Source organism: Peromyscus maniculatus, chromosome 1, assembly GCF_049852395.1.
Source record: "Peromyscus maniculatus bairdii isolate BWxNUB_F1_BW_parent chromosome 1, HU_Pman_BW_mat_3.1, whole genome shotgun sequence".
Lineage (NCBI taxonomy): Eukaryota > Metazoa > Chordata > Mammalia > Rodentia > Cricetidae > Peromyscus > Peromyscus maniculatus.
In genome coordinates, this window is record NC_134852.1 from 212,476,344 (window position 1) to 212,497,095 (window position 20,752).

Here is a 20,752-nt window from a genome sequence, read left to right on the forward strand (position 1 = left end):
GCTGAAGGTGGCCTAGGTTTGTAGTACAGCCACAGGGGCATGCCTCTCTTTATCAGAAGATCTTCTTGGCTGTTTCTGCCGTCAAATGCCTTCAGGGCTATTTCTAATAGTTCTGACCTGTTCTTTCCTGAAAACCTGTCCATCTTTTGTATCTTTCTACATATGTCAGGGGCTGGCTGAGTAACAAAGGCCAGGTTAATCGCCTTGAGATTTGCCAAGTCCTCTGGGTCTATTTATAACTGATAGATGTCAGGAGGCACTCGGGGGGAAAACTGAAAGTGACTCATCTGGGCCCTGTTCCACATCTGCTACCATAGATCAGTGGACTTTCCGGTTGCTCATTTCATCCCTTCCAGAAGAACCTGGTGGTATTCACTGAGTGACCTCCTACCTCTCTCTCTGTTCCACTGGGGTCTCCTTCTTGGCAGAGCATGGCTAATCACCTCTACCCTCTGGCCATCAGCCATTGAAGCTATTCTGGGGAGCGCTTCTGTTGCTCTTGTGAGAATCCGTTCCCCTTCTTCAGTAGCAAAGAGGGTACAGAGAATCTGCTGACAGTTGTCCCATGTGGGGAGATGATTGAAAAAGAGAATCAAGTGGAGAAATGATGGGATCATCAGGCTAGTGCTAAAAGGGGCTCTGGTTCTTCCAGTTGTAGAGATCTGTGGTGGAGAAAGGGGCACACAGGTAGCAAGTGTCAGGAAACGGGAACTGAAGGAGGAGCCACCCCAGAGCCGGAGGAGGAGGAAGAGTTGGGAGGACGGTGCTGGGAGGGGAAAGACAGTGAGAGGTAGGGAAGAGCTGGGGTGTGGGGAGGTAGGGAAGAGCTGGTGTGTGGGGAGGTAGGGAAGAGCTGGGGTGTGGGGAGGCAGGCAGAGGTGGGGTGTGGGGAGGCAGGCAGAGGTGGGGTGTGGGGAGGCAGGCAGAGCTAGGGTGTGGGGAGATAGGCAGAGGTGGGGTGTGGGGAGGTAGGGAAGAGCTGGGGTGTGGGGAGGTAGGCAGAGGTGGGGTGTGGGGAGGTAGGCAGAGGTGGGGTGTGGGGAGGTAGGGAAGAGGTGGGGTGTGGGGAGGCAGGCAGAGGTGGGGTGTGGGAGACAGGGAAAAGCTGGGGTGTGGGGAAGCAGGCGGAGCTGGGGTGTGGGGAGGCAGGCAGAGCTGGGGTGTGGGGAGGCAGGCAGAGGTGGGGTGTGGGGAGGCAGGCAGAGCTGGGGTGTGGGGAGATAGGCAGAGGTGGGGTGTGGGGAGACAGGGAAAAGCTGGGGTGTGGGGAGGCAGGCAGAGGTGGGGTGTGGGGAGGCAGGCAGAGGTGGGGTGTGGGGAGGCAGACAGAGGTGGGGTGTGGGGAGGCAGGCAGAGGTGGGGTGTGGGGAGGCAGGCAGAGCTGGGGTGTGGGGAGATAGGCAGAGGTGGGGTGTGGGGAGGTAGGCAGAGGTGGGGAGAACTGGATGGTGGGGTGGGCCAGGTGCAGACGGAGGCCGTGTGGGGCCTTGGTGGTGGGGACTGGGGTGCAGGGGTGGAGGCTGAGGTGAGGAGGGGAGAAGAGGGTGAAGGTAGTAGGAGGGTTCTTCCTCCTGAGAGTCCCGAGAGTCCTGAGAACGGTCTTTAGCAGGGGCTCACTGGTCTCCGTTACAGGCCTTTGGAGGGTCCATCTGCTGACAACCAGAGCTTAGCCACCTTACTTGTGGATTATCCAGGGGGTGGTTTGGAAATTGCTTCAGCCCAAGGAAAGATGTACCCAATCTGATCTGGGTGGCCAGACTTAGCGAGGGTGACATTAACCTCTGCCCAGGCCATCTGAGAATCAAAAGTACCCTGGGAGGGCCAGTCAGCCCAGAGTGTGGGCCATTCCATATCACAGAACACTGGAGGAGACATTTGTTGATAGGATAATCATAATCCTCCTTAACTATAGCAAGGTAAAGTTTTTATCAGAAGTCTTTAGAACACAGGTTAGAGGGCTGTTAGGCTTGCTAGTCTTATTACCCACACTGTCCGATAGTCCAAGTCCAAAATAAACCAATTAACACGGAAAGTACAAGAGGCAGAAAGAGGACAGTAAAAATGTCCCAGAGACAAGACAGACCTACAAACACCAGACCAAGAACCTCAGGTGGGCGGTGCAACATCTCGCTTTTTGCCCTGAATAGGGAAATATTGGGGTCCCATACAACCCTCTCCTCATCCCAGATAGGGACCCACAAAACAGAACCAGACCATGATGCACCAGGAGGCCTTCGTGGATGCTTGCTGCCTTTCTCAGCACGAAAGTTCAACCTGATAGTTCGTGAACTGAAGGCGGCCTTGGAACATCTCAAGACACATGCCTGCTGAGGCAGCACCCCCCAGGCCCCTGGAGTTCCAGAGCCAAGGGCCAGGTTTAGAATTTGGGTGGATGGTCTGAATCTCACTGGGGCCTCCAAAAAAGTTAATCCCAAAGGCAAGAATAAGACCACTATTACAATTTAAAGCCAAATTTTAGGCAAGCTTGAATTTTTCTTGGGGTGTATGTTAATATTCTGACCTGTCCCTTGGTGCTGCCCTGTGTGTGGTGATATTATATTTCCCAAAATATTGTGCACCCTAGTAAATTTATCTGGGGTCAGAGAACAGAACAGCCACTAGATAGATATAGAGGCCAGAAAATGGTGTCACACACCTTTAATCCTAGCATTCCAGAGGTAGAGATCCATCTGGATCTCTGTGAGTTCAAGGCCACACTGGAAACAGCCAGGCATAGTGATACACGTCTTTAATCCCAGGAAGTGATGGCAGAAAGCAGAAAGGTATATAAGGTGTGAGGACCAGGAACTAGAAGCATTTGGCTGGTTAAGCATTTGGCTGGTTAAGCTTTCAGGCTTTTGAGCAGCAGTTTGAGATACATTTGGATGAGGACTCAGAGGCTTCCAATCTGAGGAAACAGGATCCGCTGAGGAACTGGCGAGGTGAGGTAGCTATGGCTTGTTCTGTCTCTCTGATCTTCCAACGTTCACCCCAATACCTGGCCTCAGGTTTGATTTTATTAATAAGACCTCTAAGATCCATGCTACACCTGTGTCCTGACATAAAAGCCTCATTTTAAGGAAAAACTCCCCTTCCTCTCTCTCCTGCTTTTCCTGCCGTGAAGTGTGCACCCCCAGCGCCCCCCATCTCTCTCTTCCTCTTTCTCCTTTCTGTCTTTCTGTCTCTTCATATTATAATAAATTCATGTCCGAGCAGATGCAGCGCCTGGGTTGTGAATGAACGTCCACCACCACCGCGGCCACCATGCCCGCATTTCCTGTCCCGCTCATGCACACACACATGCACACACACCTCTGCACACACACCCGGGCACACACACCTCTGCACACACACACTTAAAAATAAGTCTCTTGGTACGGGAAAAGGAAAAGACATCTTCACAGCACTGTTTTCACTAAGGATTCTTAAATGGTTTGGTTTCTAATGTCATTTATATAAAAAGAAAATCCAGTAACCCTTAATCAAATTATGTCTTCAAATTTTATTTTGAGAGTATAAAAAGAGCTCAAATAATTTAAATGGTAAGAATTTGATTCTTGAAAAATGGCTTTAACACCATCATTACTTTTATTAATCTTGGAAACTAAAGCTAATTTGTTCTTCATTAGCTTAAAAAAATCATATTATTGAAACATCCGGGTCAGCTCTAAAAATGACATCTCATTGTAAAGCCTTGTATTTCCTGCCATTCAGGATATTCTTTGAAAATAAAGTACAAGAAGATAAAGAGAGAAAAGAACTGGAAAGGAGCTCTGAGGAGCCAGTGCACGCACCTCCACCTGTAATTCCTCCACCACCTCCTCCACCCCCCACCAAAAAGAAAGGACAGAAGCAAGGTGAGTGGCTTGTCATCTTCCACACCTGTAGTTGCAAAGGCATGGGGAAGAAAGGCCGGACTTTGGTGCTGGCAGTGCCCAACCAGGTGCCATCCACCCCCCTTGAAGCTGCTGTGCTGGGTGGATAAGGTTTTATCACATTTTACCCTCTGTTTTTATTTGAGAACCAAAATGACTGTGCTCTTATTCACAGGTGAGCACTTACTGAATAAAATGCCTTAAACAGTGGCAGTGGGGGAGGGGGGAGCATGGAGGGAAGGAATTTGCATCTCCCTGAAAGTTTCCGTGAGGCAGTCAAAAAGCCATCCCAACATAAAGCGTCTGCTTTGATAGAGGCAAGTTCTGTGATCTAATTGCATATCTGTGAGACATGAGGATCAAGAGGGGGAAAGACCACATCCACAATTGTCCAATTAAAGCAGGATGTATTTTGGGGTACACCTGGGACTAGTCAGCTGGCTGTCTCACCCTAAGCTGAGATTTGAGAGAGCAGCCCCTACTGGCCTCTTGAGGTTCTTTTAAGGAGAGGTAAGATGTTCACAGGGGCAAGAGAGTTGGCTATTACACATTGTTAGAAAAATACAGTGAAAGGGATGGAACAAGGGTCAGGACATACATCGTGTGAATGGGGTTGCAAATTTAGTGTAGTTGAAAAACATGTTTTGCAGTTTACAACAGGGCCTTATTGTCAATTACAAATAGAAACCTTAACGTGCAAGTACTTAACACAGGACAAACAGGAACTTATTCTTAACAGTCTTAGCTGCAAACAGAAACCTTAACCTTCAAGGTATGTTGTTCTGTTTTGGTCTCACATATCAATTAGCATTTGTTTTCTAAAGCTTTGCATCGCCCTGGTCTCTGCCCACACTTCCAATGGCGGCCCCTCCAGGATGTTAGCACTAGAGCGGCCCCTGGCACCGTGTTTTTATGTCTCCTAATGACTCATGCCACGTTTCCTTCAACTTGCCACGACCGCCAGCTGCTAATGTGACCCCAGGCACATCTGGACGCCCAGTTGAAAAATTGGTTTCATTAAATAAGAAAACACTAGCCTGATGGTGGTGGCCCACGCCTTTAATCCCAGCACTCAGGAGGCAGAGGCAGGCGTATCTCTGTGAGTCTGAGGCCAGCCTGGTCTACAGAGCGAGATCCAAGACAGCCAGGACTACACAGAGAAACCCTGTCTCAGAAGATATAATAATAATAATGATGATAATAATAATAATAATACTCCAGACTAGGGAGGAACTGAGGTGAAAAGCGAGAGCCTCTATTTTGTGTGTTAGACCTGTCTTTTCCCAGAGGGTGTGGACTGAGCTACAGATGGGCCGGTCCACCAATGAGCTTCACTTGCCAGATGCTTTTGACTCAGAACTAAGAGTTTAAGGAGAGAGGCATGGCCCATGGAAACGGATTTGCTCTGTACTAACCATGTGCAGGGTGCTTATGTGTCTTCTCTCCACTGAGGACCCAGGGTAGCTGTGGGGAAGAACAGGAGACTGGAGGCTGAGAACTGGCAGAGCGAAGAGGGGTGAGGATGCTGGGTAGACTGTTGGGCATGGGGCTTTACTAGAGATGGTGGCCAAACACAGAACACAGCCTGGCTTTGGGTGCAGAGAAAAGGACGGCAAGTTAGGCACATGAAGAGGTGCTCAGTGTTAGGTCGTGGAAACCACGGTGACCCAGAAGAGCACTGGAATTCAAAGACTAAATCAAGTCTGCATCTACTTCCTACAACATATCATATTGTTTTAACTTCACCACAGTGGCTATGCCTTAATCTACTGCTATTTCAGCCAGCAGTTGTAACTCTGCAGTTACCTACCTGCCAGCCACTTGGGCCAAAACCTGGTGAGAATTCTGTTTGCACAGCCCCGGCTCTGTGACTGCCACTAATGGGAGCTCTAACTAAATCTCTGTCGTTCTATTTGTAAATAAGAGTCGAGATTCAAGCTGGGCGGTGGTGGCGCACGCCTTTAATCCCAGCACTCGGGAGGCAGAGCCAGGTGGATCTCTGTGAGTTCGAGGCCAGCCTGGGCTACCAAGTGAGTTCCAGGAAAGGCGCAAAGCTACACAGAGAAACCCTGTCTCGAAAAACCAAAAAAAAAAAAAAAAGAGTCGAGATTCAAAGTCTGGGGTGAAAACCCACTAGTTCAGAGAGGTTGAGTAGCAACTAGCTAATCTCCTTTCCTTGCTGGTGTCTCCCTAAGAGTGCGTCCTGAGCCACCACTCCAGATCCCTCCCTCCTCATTCTGGTGCATCTCTTCCAGATGCCCTCTGATGCTCTGGATTACTTCCTGTCAACTAGTTGCTAACTCAGCCCCCTGACCCAAGCTTAATTTTATTTAATTAACACAAATGTAAACTCGGGGTTCACAGGGTGATCAAATATCCCCCCAAAATATTGGGCAATAAATAAGCTGCGGTCTCTCAACCACAACGAATCCCAGTTTACTTACATGAAAATGTGGGAGCAGCAGTGTCTACCACTTATGATTGTGGACCAAGTTCATGGTGAGTGACCTAAAAATCATGAGGCAGAATCCATGGCCCAGGATGATTGAGTACTGCTGAGTGAGCAGATCTGAAAATCCCTGGGAACCGAGGAGGAGAATTCTAGCCTTGTCTCTCTCCCTTTCGTCTGTGCTGGGTCTTCTATGAGAGCAGCATTAAATGAAAATGTGGTTTTTGTCATGGTGAGATTTCTAGAAACGAATCCTTTCTCCATGCTTCCCTCTCCAGGACGGAGGGACACTCTTTTGGAAAAGCCTATCATCCCCCCAGAGCCCCCGGAACCAGTCCTCCACGGCAGCATGGCCATAGGAGCTGTGTCGCTGGCCGTCGCTAAGGCCAGTGCCAGGCTGGCCGGCACACCCCTGTACATGAGCATGGCGTCACTGAAGCACGGCCAGGTCAGTGGACAGACGCTGCATCCCGTCACCGCATGGAGCCTGGAGTGGGGTGGTGCCAGAGAACTGCCATTCTCACCGTCCCTTGCTTTCCTGACATTCCAGGAGCCGCCGTCCATGCTCACCATGCCCCTGGTGATGGGATCTGTACTCAGCTGTGGGAAGTCATCACCTGGGAAGCTAAATTTAATGAAAGAAGTGATTTGTATACCCCATCCTGGATTGACAACCAAACAAGTACCTGATATCAGCTAAGACGGTTTTCCTACCCCCCACCCCCAGCCTCCATCACTGGTGAATTTTAGTGTAGCCCAAAGGGACGTGAATTAAATGTATGAAACGGTATTCTCTGAAGGAAGCAGGCCCACTTAGAGGTCTGGTTTGGTACAGCCTTGGCTGCAGTTGCTGACTCGCAGGAGCAAGGTCTTGTGGAGGCTATCATCTGAGAGTACGGAGAACAGCCTTACTCATTGGCTGTAACAGAGGCCTGTGCTTCCCAGCAACCCATGGGGTGTTCCGCGCTTATCTGTGAGATGAGCACATCCGGTGTCAGAGCTGCACTTCTCAGGGTTGTACTGGTGACGTCTACGTTGCCCTTTAGTGCCCTGAGGGTCAGTATGCTCCCTTGAGTCGTCTACCAGTTAGGCATTAGAAATAACTACCTAAGGTTCATGCTACAGTGAATGCTTTCCAAAAAAAGCAGAGGAAGTTCCCCCCCACTCCTCCTGCAGTGAGTGAAATTTTCCTAAGTTAGTGAAAATAAGCTTCACAAAAGTTTCACTTGCTTTCTCTGTGAAAAAGGATCCCTTTTAAACAAAATTGTCATTACCTCACAATTTACATTTCCAGGTGACTAGAGTTTACCTGTGACCCTCCAGCTGCCAGATTGATTATCTGTCAGGTCATATTCAGACCCTGTTGCCAGGATTCCCTCTTAGTTATTGTCGCTGTGCTATTCCAGCCCCAGAGCACTCTGCACGCCACACTTCATCTTCATGTGCAGACGTGCTCACAGTCAGGCCATACCTCCTTCTCTTCCTCCTTGTAAAGGTGTTTTTATTTTTATTTTATGTGTATGGGTGTTTTGCCTGCATATATGTCTGTGCACCCTGTCTGTACAGTGCCTGAAGAGGCCATAAGAGGGTGTTGGATTCTCTGCAAGGGGAATTACGGACAGTTGTTAGCTGTCCTGTGGATGCTGGGAACTGAGCCCTTGCCCCCAGCAAAAACGAGTGTTTTTCCAGATAAGCCCTCTCTCCAGTCCTAGTGCTCTACTTCCTAGGTGACAGGGATTCAAACTAATTTAGCCAGGCTTCCTTGGTGACCTGTGACATGTATTGTGACGTTGTCCAGCTTGGCCAAGAGGTTATGATAAAGAATAGTTAGTCGGTTTTCACAATGAAGATACCAAGACAGAGAGCCTGTCCCTCACACTCAAGCCATTGGGGGTCAGAGATGAACATTTGCTCTTCTCATTGTGTAGACCACACCATCCACTAACTGGCAGTCCTCAGTAGGGGGTCCATGAACAATCTCAGTAAACAGTGGCCGTCAGGCTATGAGTCTTATGTTTAAAATCTGCAGACTGAAGTTGTACACCATGGCTGTTCTGCTTACAGGGTATAGATTTGCTTCTGGAAATTCAGAAACAAGTTAACAGAGTGATGGAGACGGTACGTAAAGGGAGCTTGTGGTAATTACTGACACTCAAATCCAGCTCGTACTTCAATTTGGGATTAAATCACTGTTGCTATTGTTGCTCTGGAGAATGCATTTGTTTGCTTCGGGTTTCCCATCCAAACCAAGTTCTCCTAGCCTCGATTCTGTGTGCTGCAATAAACACCATGAGCCGGGCGGTGGTGGCGCACGCCTTTAATCCCAGCACTCGGGAGGCAGAGGCAGGCGGATCTCTGTGAGTTCGAGGCCAGCCTGGTCTCCAAAGCGAGTTCCAGGAAAGGCGCAAAGCTACACAGAGAAACCCTGTCTCGAAAAACCAAAAAAAAAAAAAAAATAAAAAAAAAAAATAAACACCATGACCAGAAAAGCAACCTGGGAGGGAAGGGTTATTTGGCTTCCACTTCCGGGTACCAGTCTACCACTGAGGCATGTCAGGGCAGGAACCTGGAACAGAAAATATGGAGGGGCCTTGCTTACTGGCTTGCTTCCCCTGGCTTGTTCGGGTACCTTTCTTTCTGTCTTGGTTTGCATAATCTACATTTCATCACTTTAAAATCGCTAACATTATCTTGGGTCCATTAAATAGAACCAGCACTTCCGGGTCTGTTTACATTATAAAGGGGGTGGGGGCACAGGTCACTGTGTACAAACCCAGCCAGGATGGTCATGATGGAGTGGGAAGGAGAGGAGGTGTACCTCTGGGGGAGTCTAGGAAAAGAAAAGGGAGCTCCCAGGCATGAGGGGGCTGATTATCCTAATGGGAGGGGTGTAAAAGACATGTTAGAAAAGGGGCTTAGGGGAGCGGCCTACGGATGGCACCACACACTGTCAGCTGGGCTCTCCTGTATCAATTAACAATTAAGAAAAGCCTTACAGCCAGGCTGTGGTGGTGCTTGCCTTTAATCCCAGCACTTGGGAGGCAGAGGCAGGCGATCTCTGAGTTCAAGCGAATTCCAGGACAGCCAGGGCTGTTATACAGAGAAACCCTGTCTCAAAAAGCCAAAAAAAGAAAGGAAAAAAAAGGAAGAAAGAAAGAAATGAAAAAAGAAAAAGAAAATGCCTCACAGATGTGACCACAGGCCAGGTCTGACCTGGACAGTTCTTCAGCTGAGGGTCCCTCCTCCTAGGTGACTCTGGGTTTGTGTCAAGTTGGCAGTTGAAGCTACCTATGATCCAAGTGCATACATTGTTCATTGGCAGTGGATCTATCTTCCAGAGAATTGGACAATCCATTTTAGTTCCTGAGACACTGGCTCTTCGCTAAGATCATCATTTAGGATTTATAAAGTACTTCATGACCTTTGGCTCTCTCCAAAAATCAAATACACCTTGATTTTACTCTGAAAATATTGGGCCTGTGAAAGCAAATCCCACAGTGGCAGGTAGTAGTTCTGAAGGTCAGGAGAGGATTTGCTATGCTCCTGCCCAGAAGGAGTGTGTGCACACACCAGGAGTTCCTAGTGTGACCTGTGAATGCTTTGAGGACCAATGTGCAGTGGGGTAAGGGCAGAAGAGGATGAACTAAAGACAGACTTGAGGTTGAGGGACTTGAAGAACATTTCTGGAATGATCTCTGTGTCTGTGTAGCCGACTTCGTATGCATGTGAATGGGAGTGAAATTCACGGTATGGAAGACCACTCCCCTAAGAATAGCCAGCCTCAGGGCCAACAGCTCTGCTTGCTGCCACAGGATGTCTGAAAATACCAAGTGATACATTTTTCTTCATTTTCTCATCCACAGCCCCCACCTCCAAAACCAGAGACCAAAAAGGGCCATGATACAGGCAAAAGAGGTCAGGTAAGCATGTGTCCTCCTCCTCCTCCTCTGGGCACTGCGTGTGCCCTGCTCCCTCCCTCCCCACCCCCTCTTAGTGTTGTGTTTTGTTTTGTTTTCCCCAAGACCAGGACTAAGTCAAAGAAATGGAGACTTTACTCCAAGAGTGCTAATGTAGACCTGGGGCCTCAGTCTTCCTCTTCCTGGCTACAAGTTTCCGGGAGAGGTCATCCGCTGCTGAAATCTTTTTATTTTTTTTCTTTTCCTTCTTTGTTTTGTTTTTTGAGACAGGGTTTCTTTGTGTATCTCTGGCTGTCCTGGAACTCACTCTGTAGACCAGGCTGGTCTCAAACTCAGAGATCCTCCTGCCTCTGCCTCCTAAGTACTGGGATAAAAGGAGTGCACCATCAACACCTGGCATTAACTGAAATCTTAAGATGGAGAGGTATCCTTTATGATTACTGGGACTGAATTGAATCCTGTCTCTAGAAAGAGCGGAGTATCATAGGATAGTCTAGATACTCATAGTATCTCTAACAGAGGGAGAAAGAAAAAGGCAGTGTTCACAATCATGGAGGTCAGAGAACAACTCAGATGATTTGGTACTAGTACTAAAAAACAAAACAAAACAAAAAAACCAACAACTAACAGTGATACTCACCTAGAAGAAACCTGAACGTAAGAAAGTGGTTTGGAAGAGGAGGACTAACCAAGGTAGAGATCCGTGGATATTCATAGGGATAGCCAGGGGATTGGTGGCTCAGGTTAGCCCAGTGAACAAGGGCAGAGCCAGTCAGGTAGTGTAGTTAGGTGCACCAAAGAAAGAAAGGCAGATGGTGTTGGGGATTAAAGGCTCAGGCCAGGGTTGGGGGTGGGGTGGTTTAGAAGTAGATGTCCAGTTAAAATCCATGTCTGTGGGAAGGTGGTCCAAGAACCTTAACACACTATGGTGACCTGAATCATTCTCTTTTGATCTTGCAGCAGCCAATCACTGGCAAGATGTCTCACCTTGGCTGCCTGACCGTTAACTATGACACCTTAGAGCAGCCACTGCTTCTGATTCAGGGCATCTGCTCAAACCTGGGGATAGAGCTGGGAATGAGCCTGCACCTGGCCATCAACTGCGCTGCCCACGAGTTGATGGACTATGTGAGTTTCCAGAACGGCCTCCCTGTTTGCAGGACATGATTTTTAAATTAGAACTTACCTGAATATTTTCTGAACAGATGCTATTATAGATGCATAAATAAAAATGGAGTTAAGAAAGCCAAATTAGGTAATGACTAGAAAATAATGCACTATTAATTTTTAAAAGTAACATGAAATATCATGATCATATATAGAAATCTTGTAATTAAAATGGACACATAAAATGAAGGCTTTAAAAAATGAAAAACGTATTAAAATCCCTTCATTTTTGGACTTCTTAGGAACCTATTTAATAGCATGATTTATAGTATAATCCTGAAAGCTGTTGGGAAATAATTTAACAGTCTGGTATGTTTTGTGAGTATAAATCATTTGGTTGGTAAATGCTGAATCTGTCAAGCATGAAAGAGCATGAAATCGAACCCTGCTTCACACATGCTAGGCAAGCATTCTACCACTGAGCCACATCCCCAAGTTATTAACTTTATGAGGAATATGGTTTTATTCCAACTAAATACATTATTGTCCCCCACCTGGACGGTCACCTGGCAATCACTTCACCTACAGAGAGAAATATTTTAAAAGGAAATGAAAGCTGACCCCCCACCCCCAGCCCCAGGCTACAGCAGCAGTTCACCTCTATGCCTGGGAATCCGTGCTTTAGGAAATCTAGTCAGTTTCCTATTTTACACACTTGCACACCCTTCCCATCCTCAGATGCACCAATGCTGGTTCTCAGTTTTACAAATACCTGTCATATCGAAGCAAGCACACTTGTGCCAGCTTGGTAATTAATGTCGGTTCGGGAGACATGGCAAGTAGGATTTCACTTAACTGTGATTCTAACTTTGACTACAAAGAAAATTTTGAACAGTATAGAAGAACCCTAAGTTTTGGCTGATTTCTAGAAGTTATTTTACTCTCAAAGGAAACCAAGCACATAAAGGGATGTTTAAAGTAATTTCCTATTCTTCATGTAATGATTGGTTCCTAGGCATACCATTAAGAAAAATAATTGCATGTTTGCATCAGCAACGTATACCCAGAACTATGAATATACTGACTGCTAGTGCTAGCTAGAATGAGTATTTATTGCTTATATTCAGTAAAATGTATTAGCTTGATATCAGATAATTCTTACAATAATGTTAGTTCAAAGTCATTAGCATTTCTTCACCGACAAGATAGGATTTTTAAGCTTCTCATTATAGACGCTAAAACTTCTTGCTGCTTTTTAATGTGAAAAAGGTAGAAAATCCTTTTAACTGTAGACTTCTTAGGAACCTGCTTAGTTCCAGTGGAGTCCATTCTATTAGCTGGAACAGCAGGAGGGCATTAGCAAAGCAAACCGCCCACTTCCTTGTCCACCTCCCTCCCTAACTTAAGCATCCCTGGTGCCACCCCTGGTCACAAACTTGGGAGCGAGCTGCTTTGTCTTACAGGACTAAACTGGATCCTTCAACCCCGTTTACTTCCACACTTAATGCCACGAGTCTTTGCAGAAATCAAATGAATAGGCTTGCGTCAGAACACCTCTCCCCTTCCAGGGCAAGTGGCAGGCTACTTGAGGAAGAGCCAGTTTGCAAAAGCTTTGCCCTGATTTTAGAGTTTATTTATGTCTACAGAAAGGGAAACAAGTGACTTGTTCCCTGTGAGTCGAAAGACAGTGGGTTCCAGAGTGGGCAGGTCTGCACTGCTGCTCTGTGTGGCCCTTGGTGGATTTGTGTTATTGTCCACCTACCCAGGCAGCTAGGGGCCTGCACTACTGTGTCATAACCCTAAAGAGAAGGCCGCTCTCCTCCCACTCTGTACCTGATGTGTTTTTTGTGCAGAAGGCTTCATCTGAAGTCTGTAGGAAGAGCTCTCTGGGGCATCCAGAGCAACGGTGACTTGCCTTCCCCGGGTTAAAAACTATGAAATTTAAAGTACAGGAGAGGGAGAAGGGGAAACTGTGGTCAGGATACAATCTGTGAGAGAGTTAAAAAGTACCAGTGCATAGATTTTGCAGCGGAATGTGCCTTGAAAAGAGCTAGTGTATAATCATTGCTATGAAAGAGAGTTTGAGAGACACCTTCATCCAGAGAACCCATGTTTATCTTTCACTGCCTTCCTCACACACGTCAGAGTAAAGGGAAGTACGAGGTGATGGCGGGCACGCACAAGAACATAGCTGAGATGGTGGACCTGTACGTGGATCTGATCAACAAGTATCCTTCCATTATTGCCTTAATTGATCCTTTCAGGAAGGAGGTAAGCAGGGTCCACCTTTTCTGTTTTATATGTGATAAAGTAAGGAGTCTCACCTTTCACATTTTATAACAAAGCAGAATACAAAACCCATTCTTCTGGACCTCTGTTGCTGAGAATGTGTTATAATTTGGGCTGGGCTGGGCTTCTTTGTTTTGGTATTTATGAAAAGTCACTTACCAAGCAAATGAACAGCGGAAGCACAATTACCTAGGAGCATGCCCGTCTGTGAAGTGGCAAGCCCTTCAGGAGTACCTGTGTGTTTACCAGCAGCCTGGCTGATGGAAGCCGGCCCTGCTGTGCCAGCCAGCGCTTCGATAGGTTAATCATATATCATTTTCATGTGCTCGTGGAAACAGAACTTCTAGAAAGCCAGATATTCCTCAGGCGAAGGCCAGTTTCTACATATGTATACAAGTAGCGCGGCTGTATTCTGAGGAGGTGTGAGATTCTGAGGTTTCAGAGTGCATTCGGATGAAAGCCCTGCCAAGGGTCATCTAAAGGCCATGGAAGACCATGTCCAAAGTGAACTTCATGATTTTATGAAGTGGAGAACCATCTGTGTATTGAACAGATATCCTCTGAGACAACTAATTAGATTCCAGACAACAGGAAAGCTAGATCTAATTTGGAGTTTCAGGGCTCCCCTCTCACAGCCTAGAGTCCTTACAGCACTCTCAGAAAATACAGCTGAACTCGGGGCCTCGCTGGGCCTTGTAATGACCGTCCTGAGACTGACCATAGCTTCAGGGCTCCTGTCTCGGCTCTGCCTTCTAGGCATGACAGTTACCAAAGCCTCAATGTGGGTAGTACTTCCAGGTCAAAGCTGGAACAGCTACCCACTGCATCATAGCTCTGTCAATGTGAGAGGACCCACCCACACAGTCAGCAAAGATGGGCTGGCTTGAAATCTGGTCCAGTGGCCAGGATAACTTTGTGTGCATGTAGATATATGCATAAACACACATCTAATTAAATATTTCATGTCACACACAGTGGTGTTGCCATCTTGTTATTGACTATTAACAGTGAATAATTATTGACTATTAATACAATAGTCTTAACAAATAAAGATGGCTTTTTTTTTCAGGTTTTTGTTTGTTTGTTTCATGGAAGTAACTGAAGAATCTCCTAACCAGCCAGTGTTTAACTGTACTAAGGACAAAACAGTGGGTGGTGATAGCTGGGCCTCAACCCCATAGGCAGTGTGGGGATAATACTTTAGACACTAACGTTGTGGGTTTTTTGTGGTTTTTGTTTTTTCTCCACAAGATCTTCAGGCTCAAATTAAATTACTTGGAGCTTCTCTCCATGAAGCTTATTAATTTGTACGACAGTGGCACAGAAATCCTTAGGGCACAGATGTCAAGGAAAATATTTTATGTGTTTCAGAGAAAGTGTGTGAGTTGATCGTATGCTGTTATTGCTGTTGTCTTGTGATGGCATTCAATGCATTATAATGATCAACTCTTAAATATTTACCCAGGACGCTGAACAGTGGGACAGCATCTATAATGCTCTTGCTTCCAGGTGCTACATAATTGCAGGGGCTGCTTCCAGAAGCGTCTCTAAACTCCTAGAGCACAGAAATATCAGCACCCCCAAATCCCACGGGCTGATCATCAACCATACAAACCAAACCACAATGTCTGACTTGGTGGAAATAACCCATCTTATCGACAGTGAGTAAAATATCGATCTGAGAGACCCGTAATGGCTTGGTTATGCAAGGAGCCAAACCCACACAGTATGTCCATGTTAATAAAAAGCGAGGATTAAATCTTGAAAGCAGAGAAGTTCAGCCATTTGTGGGGGGATTGAGTGCAGCTTAGCACCTGGCACTATGATGCTCTGGGGCAGCCTTAGTCCACAAGGTCAGATCTTTCACTGATCACGACCACTAGTGGCTTCACAGCAGGGAGGGCTTTCTGCCCCTAGCAGAGGGCAGAGCCACCCTAGCACACCCATCTATTTGCTTTAGTCTGTGGCTTTGGGGTACAGAGGAATATCAGAGACTCAGAAGGGGTACCCAGCCCTTCCTGCTAAAGAACAGGCCTAAAGCTTTGAATTCTGCTCTCGGAAATACCTGGTACTGTGGCTAGCTCACCAGAGACAATGCAGTCCTCTGGCTCAAGGAAACGGCTTGACATTCATAAAGGCGAGGCACCAGGCACCATGAGGGAGCAGAAGGGTGGATGTGTTAGCTTGCCCCAGGTGGCTAAAGCCCTGTGAACTTACCTCCACATCACGACCAGTGTGTTTGCTCATAAGCATGAGGACCTGAGTTCAATCCCCAGAACCCCTGTAAAAAGTCAAGTGCACGCTTATAATCCCAATGATGGTGTGATGGAAACTAGAGACGGGATCCCTGGACTTGCTGGCTGGTTAATCCAGCCTGTTTGGTGAAATTCTAAGCTAATGAGAGACCCCGCTGTCCTCTGACCTCCAAATGCATATACACATGTATGTATGCTTGTGTACACATACACATGCACCCACATGGACACACACAATTAATTTAATAATAGAGTCATTTCCTCCATGAATCCAGGAGATTCTATGTGGAAGGGTGAGCTTCCAATCTTCCAGGTAGGCACAGCCCACGTAAGGATGTGGCAGTTAACTTGATTGAAACTTAATTGCCTGTCATATACCCAGACCTCCCGGGGCCATTTTGCTTTACACTGGCATGGCAAAGTCTGGGATTGGGTGGAATTTGGAGCTAGATCACCCTCAGAGGGGAACTGGTCTACCTCAACAGGAAATGGCAGGAAGATCCCATTTAAGAGAAGCAGTTTTTCTGTCAGCACAGGGACCTGGAGCAGGAAGGAGGCTCGCTGACTGCAGTACCAGGAAGCTGCCTGCAGGTGGACAACGCCGTGTAGCATCAGGAAGGCACCTGGATGCAGGTCCCTAGCAAGGAGTTTGGAAGGAGCAGGATCCCAGAACAGGGTCCGAGGGGTGACTCGTGGAACCAAGGGGTTGTTGCTGGTAGATTTGGGGCACCAAGGAGAGCAGCTGTGTAGTACCAGTGCAGCCATTTCAGCTTCAGGGTGAACTCTCACAGCAAAAGTCATAGCACACATCGGCCTCTCCATTTTCCTGATGAAAATTGAGGTTCGCAGAGGTTAAACTCTCCCTCGGCCCTCAGTGATCCCACTTGCCCACACTTGCTCATTTCCAGTTCCATATGTTTCAAAGTCAGGACATGCTATTCCTTTGACTAAAATGCTTTGCCTTGCCATTCACTTGGTCATCTCCTCCTCATTTTTCAAGTTTTGACTTAAATGAACTTGTGCTGATGTTTACACCATACTTCACCTGCTGACCCCTAATGGTTTTGCTCTGGACTTCCGTCATAGCAGTACCCACCTGTATTTTCTCTCTGTGGTGATAACTGTGAAGACTTATGTGGTTAAAAGCTGATATCTCCGATGCAGTGTTATTCCAGTGAGGTCATAGCTGTCCTGTACACTTACGCACAGTCCCTGACACATAGATAACATCATTAAGGGTGTGAGCTAGACAGAAGGGCAGTCTCAGACCTGGAGCAGGGCTCAGAGCCAGCCTAGCAGCCAGAGGATGGGGCAGGTGCCAGAAGCTGGGCTGGCAGAACTGGCTAGGAGGTGCCGGTTGGAAAGCTTCCTGCCTGAAAAATACAAACTCTCTCACTACAGAACTCTGCCTTTTATAGACCTTGGCAAGTTTCAAGGGGTTTTGAGACCCTCAAATGTATAAATACTAGCAACTCCAGGAAACCATTCCTCTGAGTAAACTCCCCCAGGATGAGCTGAGAAAGTTGCTGTGCCAGGGAAGGACACCATGGCCCGTGTCCTTGAAGCACATTTTTCTCCACTGAACAGCAATGGAATTGAATGTCATAGCTATGACCTTTAAAAGTTGATCTGACTTGAGCATGTGTCCCCCCTCCCCCCATCCTTTTAGTAGCAAAACTAGTAAAAGCCTCAGGTACTGGTCCTCTCCGTCCACCTTGTTTGAGACAGTCTCTTGTCACTGTCCCACTGCACAGGCCAGGCTGGCTATCCTGAGAGCTTCCAGAGTTTCTCCTCTCCCTGTGGAAATACTGACATTGCCGTGGGATTACAGACGTCAGTGGTGTTGTATGCAGCTTTCACAGGGCCCCAGGGATTCAAACTCGGGTCTCCATGCTTGTGCAGCAAGTGCTTTTACCCACACAGCGTCTCCTTTGCCCCCCTTTTTGTTTTTTAATAGCACTGAAAAAGAACCAAACAGATAAAGCCAGGGCGAGAATGCTCAAGTGGTTAGATAGCTTGGTTCATCCCCAGAAACTCTGAAGCCTATGGACACTTGTAGTTTTGACCAGAGTCCTTGTAAGCCTCGAATGACTGACGGGAGCTGCTCTTGCAGGTAAGAAGCAGCTCGCCATCTTGGGGAGCACGGAAGCAGAGTCCTCTGATGACAGCCTCGTCGATCTGGTAAGTGCAGAAGGATGGTCAATTGCAGAATTGCCAAAACACCGCTTTTATGATGAATTGGTATTTCAGAGAAATGCAGTCTTTGGTGGAAGAAAGTCGAGTAACCTTTTATGAAATAGGCTTGCTTCCTCCCAGACAGCTCCCTTTTGCAAAGCGCTAATCTTTGAACTTTTTAAAAGAGGCAAAATTGAAGTCCAGGGAAAATGACGGGCACAGTATAAAATGACTGGGGTGTACACTTGCAATCTTCCCTCCACGACGGGTGCGAAAGGCCAGGCCGTGCTCCCATGAAATCGGTGCACTCTCAGGACTAGTAAAGTGCCCGATGGCCTGTCAGGCACACCATCTGTTTGCCCTTCAGTGCTCAGCTTGCCAGCAGGCCACTTTACCTCCATAAAGACGAAGAGAACACCCCCCCCCCCCAATCCTGCAGCAGTTCCCTTTCTCGTCAGAGGACTGCTTAAAACCCAAACTCTCCTGTTTAAAATAAGTTGTTTTCCCCCCACTTCAGGCTGTTGGACTCGGTGCCCGGTTTATCAAGTTGGGGGGTCTTTCTCGGGGTGAACGGGTGACCAAATACAACCGCCTTCTGGCTATAGAGGAAGAACTCATCCAGAGTGGAACATGGGGTATGTGCTGCTTTCCTGCTTTGTTTTCCCTTGGCCGTGAATAAGGGAACAAAGATTGGAAGGGAGGGAATAGAAGTCCCTCAGCAGGAGGGCGGGACAATCCAAAGACTGTAAATCAGAGCTGACAAGAGCAGGATGGCACTCGCCACAATGTCCATTGTTGGCTTAATGGATTATCTATTTACCTGAATGCTTAAGACTCTCACCACCCTTCTCCTTGCTGAATAGGCTGCTTGGTGCTTTTCAATAGAATTAATTGATTGGAATCTCCAAGCCTGCCTTTTGTTATGGCCCAAGTTATACTTAAGGTTTCTCTGCACAGCCCCTGAAGTTAAAGGCAGCCGCGTTCCTTCTGGAAACAACTTGTTTCACTTCCCACACGTAGGCAGCATGTTGACTCGGACGTGGTACCACAGCGAGGAGAAGGTCCCCCAAGAAAGGAACCGATTGCTTTGAAACCCAAACTTCAGAAATCTGCATGGGGAGCTTCTTGTGTCCCCGTTGGAGAGAAGTTTGCTGTATATTCACTTTTAAAGGCAGTCCCAAGTTAGTCTGTGTGGTTTACTGAGTGATACAATGGCTTGCCCACCACCCCAGAGGCCAAATTATATTGTTTTTTAACATCTCCTTGTCTTTTGTCATTCTGACTTGTGGGGCCTTCAGAGACCTCTCCTGTTACCAGTTCTCCGGCTGCTTCAGAACATCAAAAAGAACCCTGGGAGACTGGAGGCCCAGCCCCTTCTTAGGTGCTAGGCCAGTGCTTCTGGCATTCTGGAATGGATTAGGCCGATTAGTGAGAATTTCTCTAAAGCTGTTAGACAAACACCAAGAACACCCCAAATTAGCAAAATAAATAGCTTCACTCCCACTTTTGAGGAGGCAATCTTGGCAAAATGTCAGCCACTAAAGTATGGTTGTTATTATGTATGGTTCTGCCTGGGATGGTCATGTCTGCGCGGTTTCCTTTGGGGTAGCTGGTCCTCCTTTGTATTCATGTGCAGGGCTGGCCTTTACTGGTGAAAATCAGTGCCCTGAATGTCACAGTAGGTGTAACACAAACAGAACAGAGCAAGGGGCGGGCTGTTCTGAGAGTCTGGATCTGTTCTGGATGGGTCTGGTGAAGGAAGAGCTTTAATCCTGGGAGACATAACATAGGAATCAACACTACTTACTGGTCAGGACTGTAAACTTTATTTATTTATTTTTTAAATAGGTTCCAGTGAAGAACACAATTTTGCGTCCTTTCAAGAGGATGCTGAAAAGACACCAGAGGCGATTGCTGAGGAAACTCTTGGGCCCCTGGACTCCATCTTCCCCACGGAAGTTGTGGAGGAATCAGCTAAACTGTGAGCCTCATGGGGCTGGACTCCCAGGGGATACCAATACTGCAAGTGTCGTCTGTGTCTGTGGTGTGGAGTGTGTCTCCACACTGGCTCGACTCTTCACCAGCTCGTGCATTCTTTTATTCTTTCGGTCTCACCGTTGGATAAAATCTCCCTCTGATGGTTTTGTCTGAAGTTCCGCGAGCTTTATTTTACAGCCATCACATTGCATGGTGACACAGGCGCTGCTGTCCTTCTGAAGGTCACGACCTAACTTCATTAGAGGCTAATCCATTCTGATGCCAGGCCCATCCTCAGTCATCGCCTTGCCCCGCACAAATCAGAACACCTCTAGACCCGAAAGACTATTTCCCTGAATAGCGCCCAGGGCCCCACAGGCATCCATTGATTCTGTTAGGATCTCTGCTACCTTCAGATGGTTTTCATGGCCAGGCACAAACACCAAGCACCACAGGGCTGCACCACAGGGCTGCACCACAGGGCAGTACCACAGGGCTGCACCACAGGGCAGTACCACAGGGCAGCACCACAGGGCTGCACCACAGGGCAGTACCACAGGGCAGCACCACAGGGCAGCACCACAGGGCTGCACCACAGGGCAGCACCACAGGGCAGCACCACAGGGCTGCACCACAGGGCTGCACCACGGGGCTGCACCACAGGGCTGCACCACAGGGCTGCACCACAGGGCTGCACCACAGGGCTGC

The 20,752-nt window shown here is 47.6% G+C and overlaps 1 protein-coding gene across 5 annotated transcripts in view; it reads left to right on the top strand.

The window, feature by feature from the left end:
• Eno4 (enolase 4) overlaps nucleotides 1–20,219 on the top strand; it is a 30,812-nt gene extending 10,593 nt beyond the window's left edge. For all 5 annotated transcript variants that reach the window (XM_015997191.3, XM_015997195.3, XM_042266218.2 and 2 more), the window contains exons 4-14: nucleotides 3,715–3,857; nucleotides 6,603–6,772; nucleotides 6,875–7,006; nucleotides 8,389–8,442; nucleotides 10,188–10,244; nucleotides 11,202–11,369; nucleotides 13,494–13,619; nucleotides 15,103–15,298; nucleotides 18,006–18,073; nucleotides 18,585–18,702; nucleotides 19,916–20,219. In XM_015997191.3, coding sequence (XP_015852677.1) covers nucleotides 3,715–3,857; nucleotides 6,603–6,772; nucleotides 6,875–7,006; nucleotides 8,389–8,442; nucleotides 10,188–10,244; nucleotides 11,202–11,369; nucleotides 13,494–13,619; nucleotides 15,103–15,298; nucleotides 18,006–18,073; nucleotides 18,585–18,702; nucleotides 19,916–20,052 — 1,369 coding nt within the window. In that variant the 3' untranslated portion in view covers nucleotides 20,053–20,219. The remainder of the gene's footprint in view (nucleotides 1–3,714; nucleotides 3,858–6,602; nucleotides 6,773–6,874; nucleotides 7,007–8,388; nucleotides 8,443–10,187; nucleotides 10,245–11,201; nucleotides 11,370–13,493; nucleotides 13,620–15,102; nucleotides 15,299–18,005; nucleotides 18,074–18,584; nucleotides 18,703–19,915) is intronic.
• The last annotated feature ends 533 nt before the right edge of the window (nucleotides 20,220–20,752 follow it).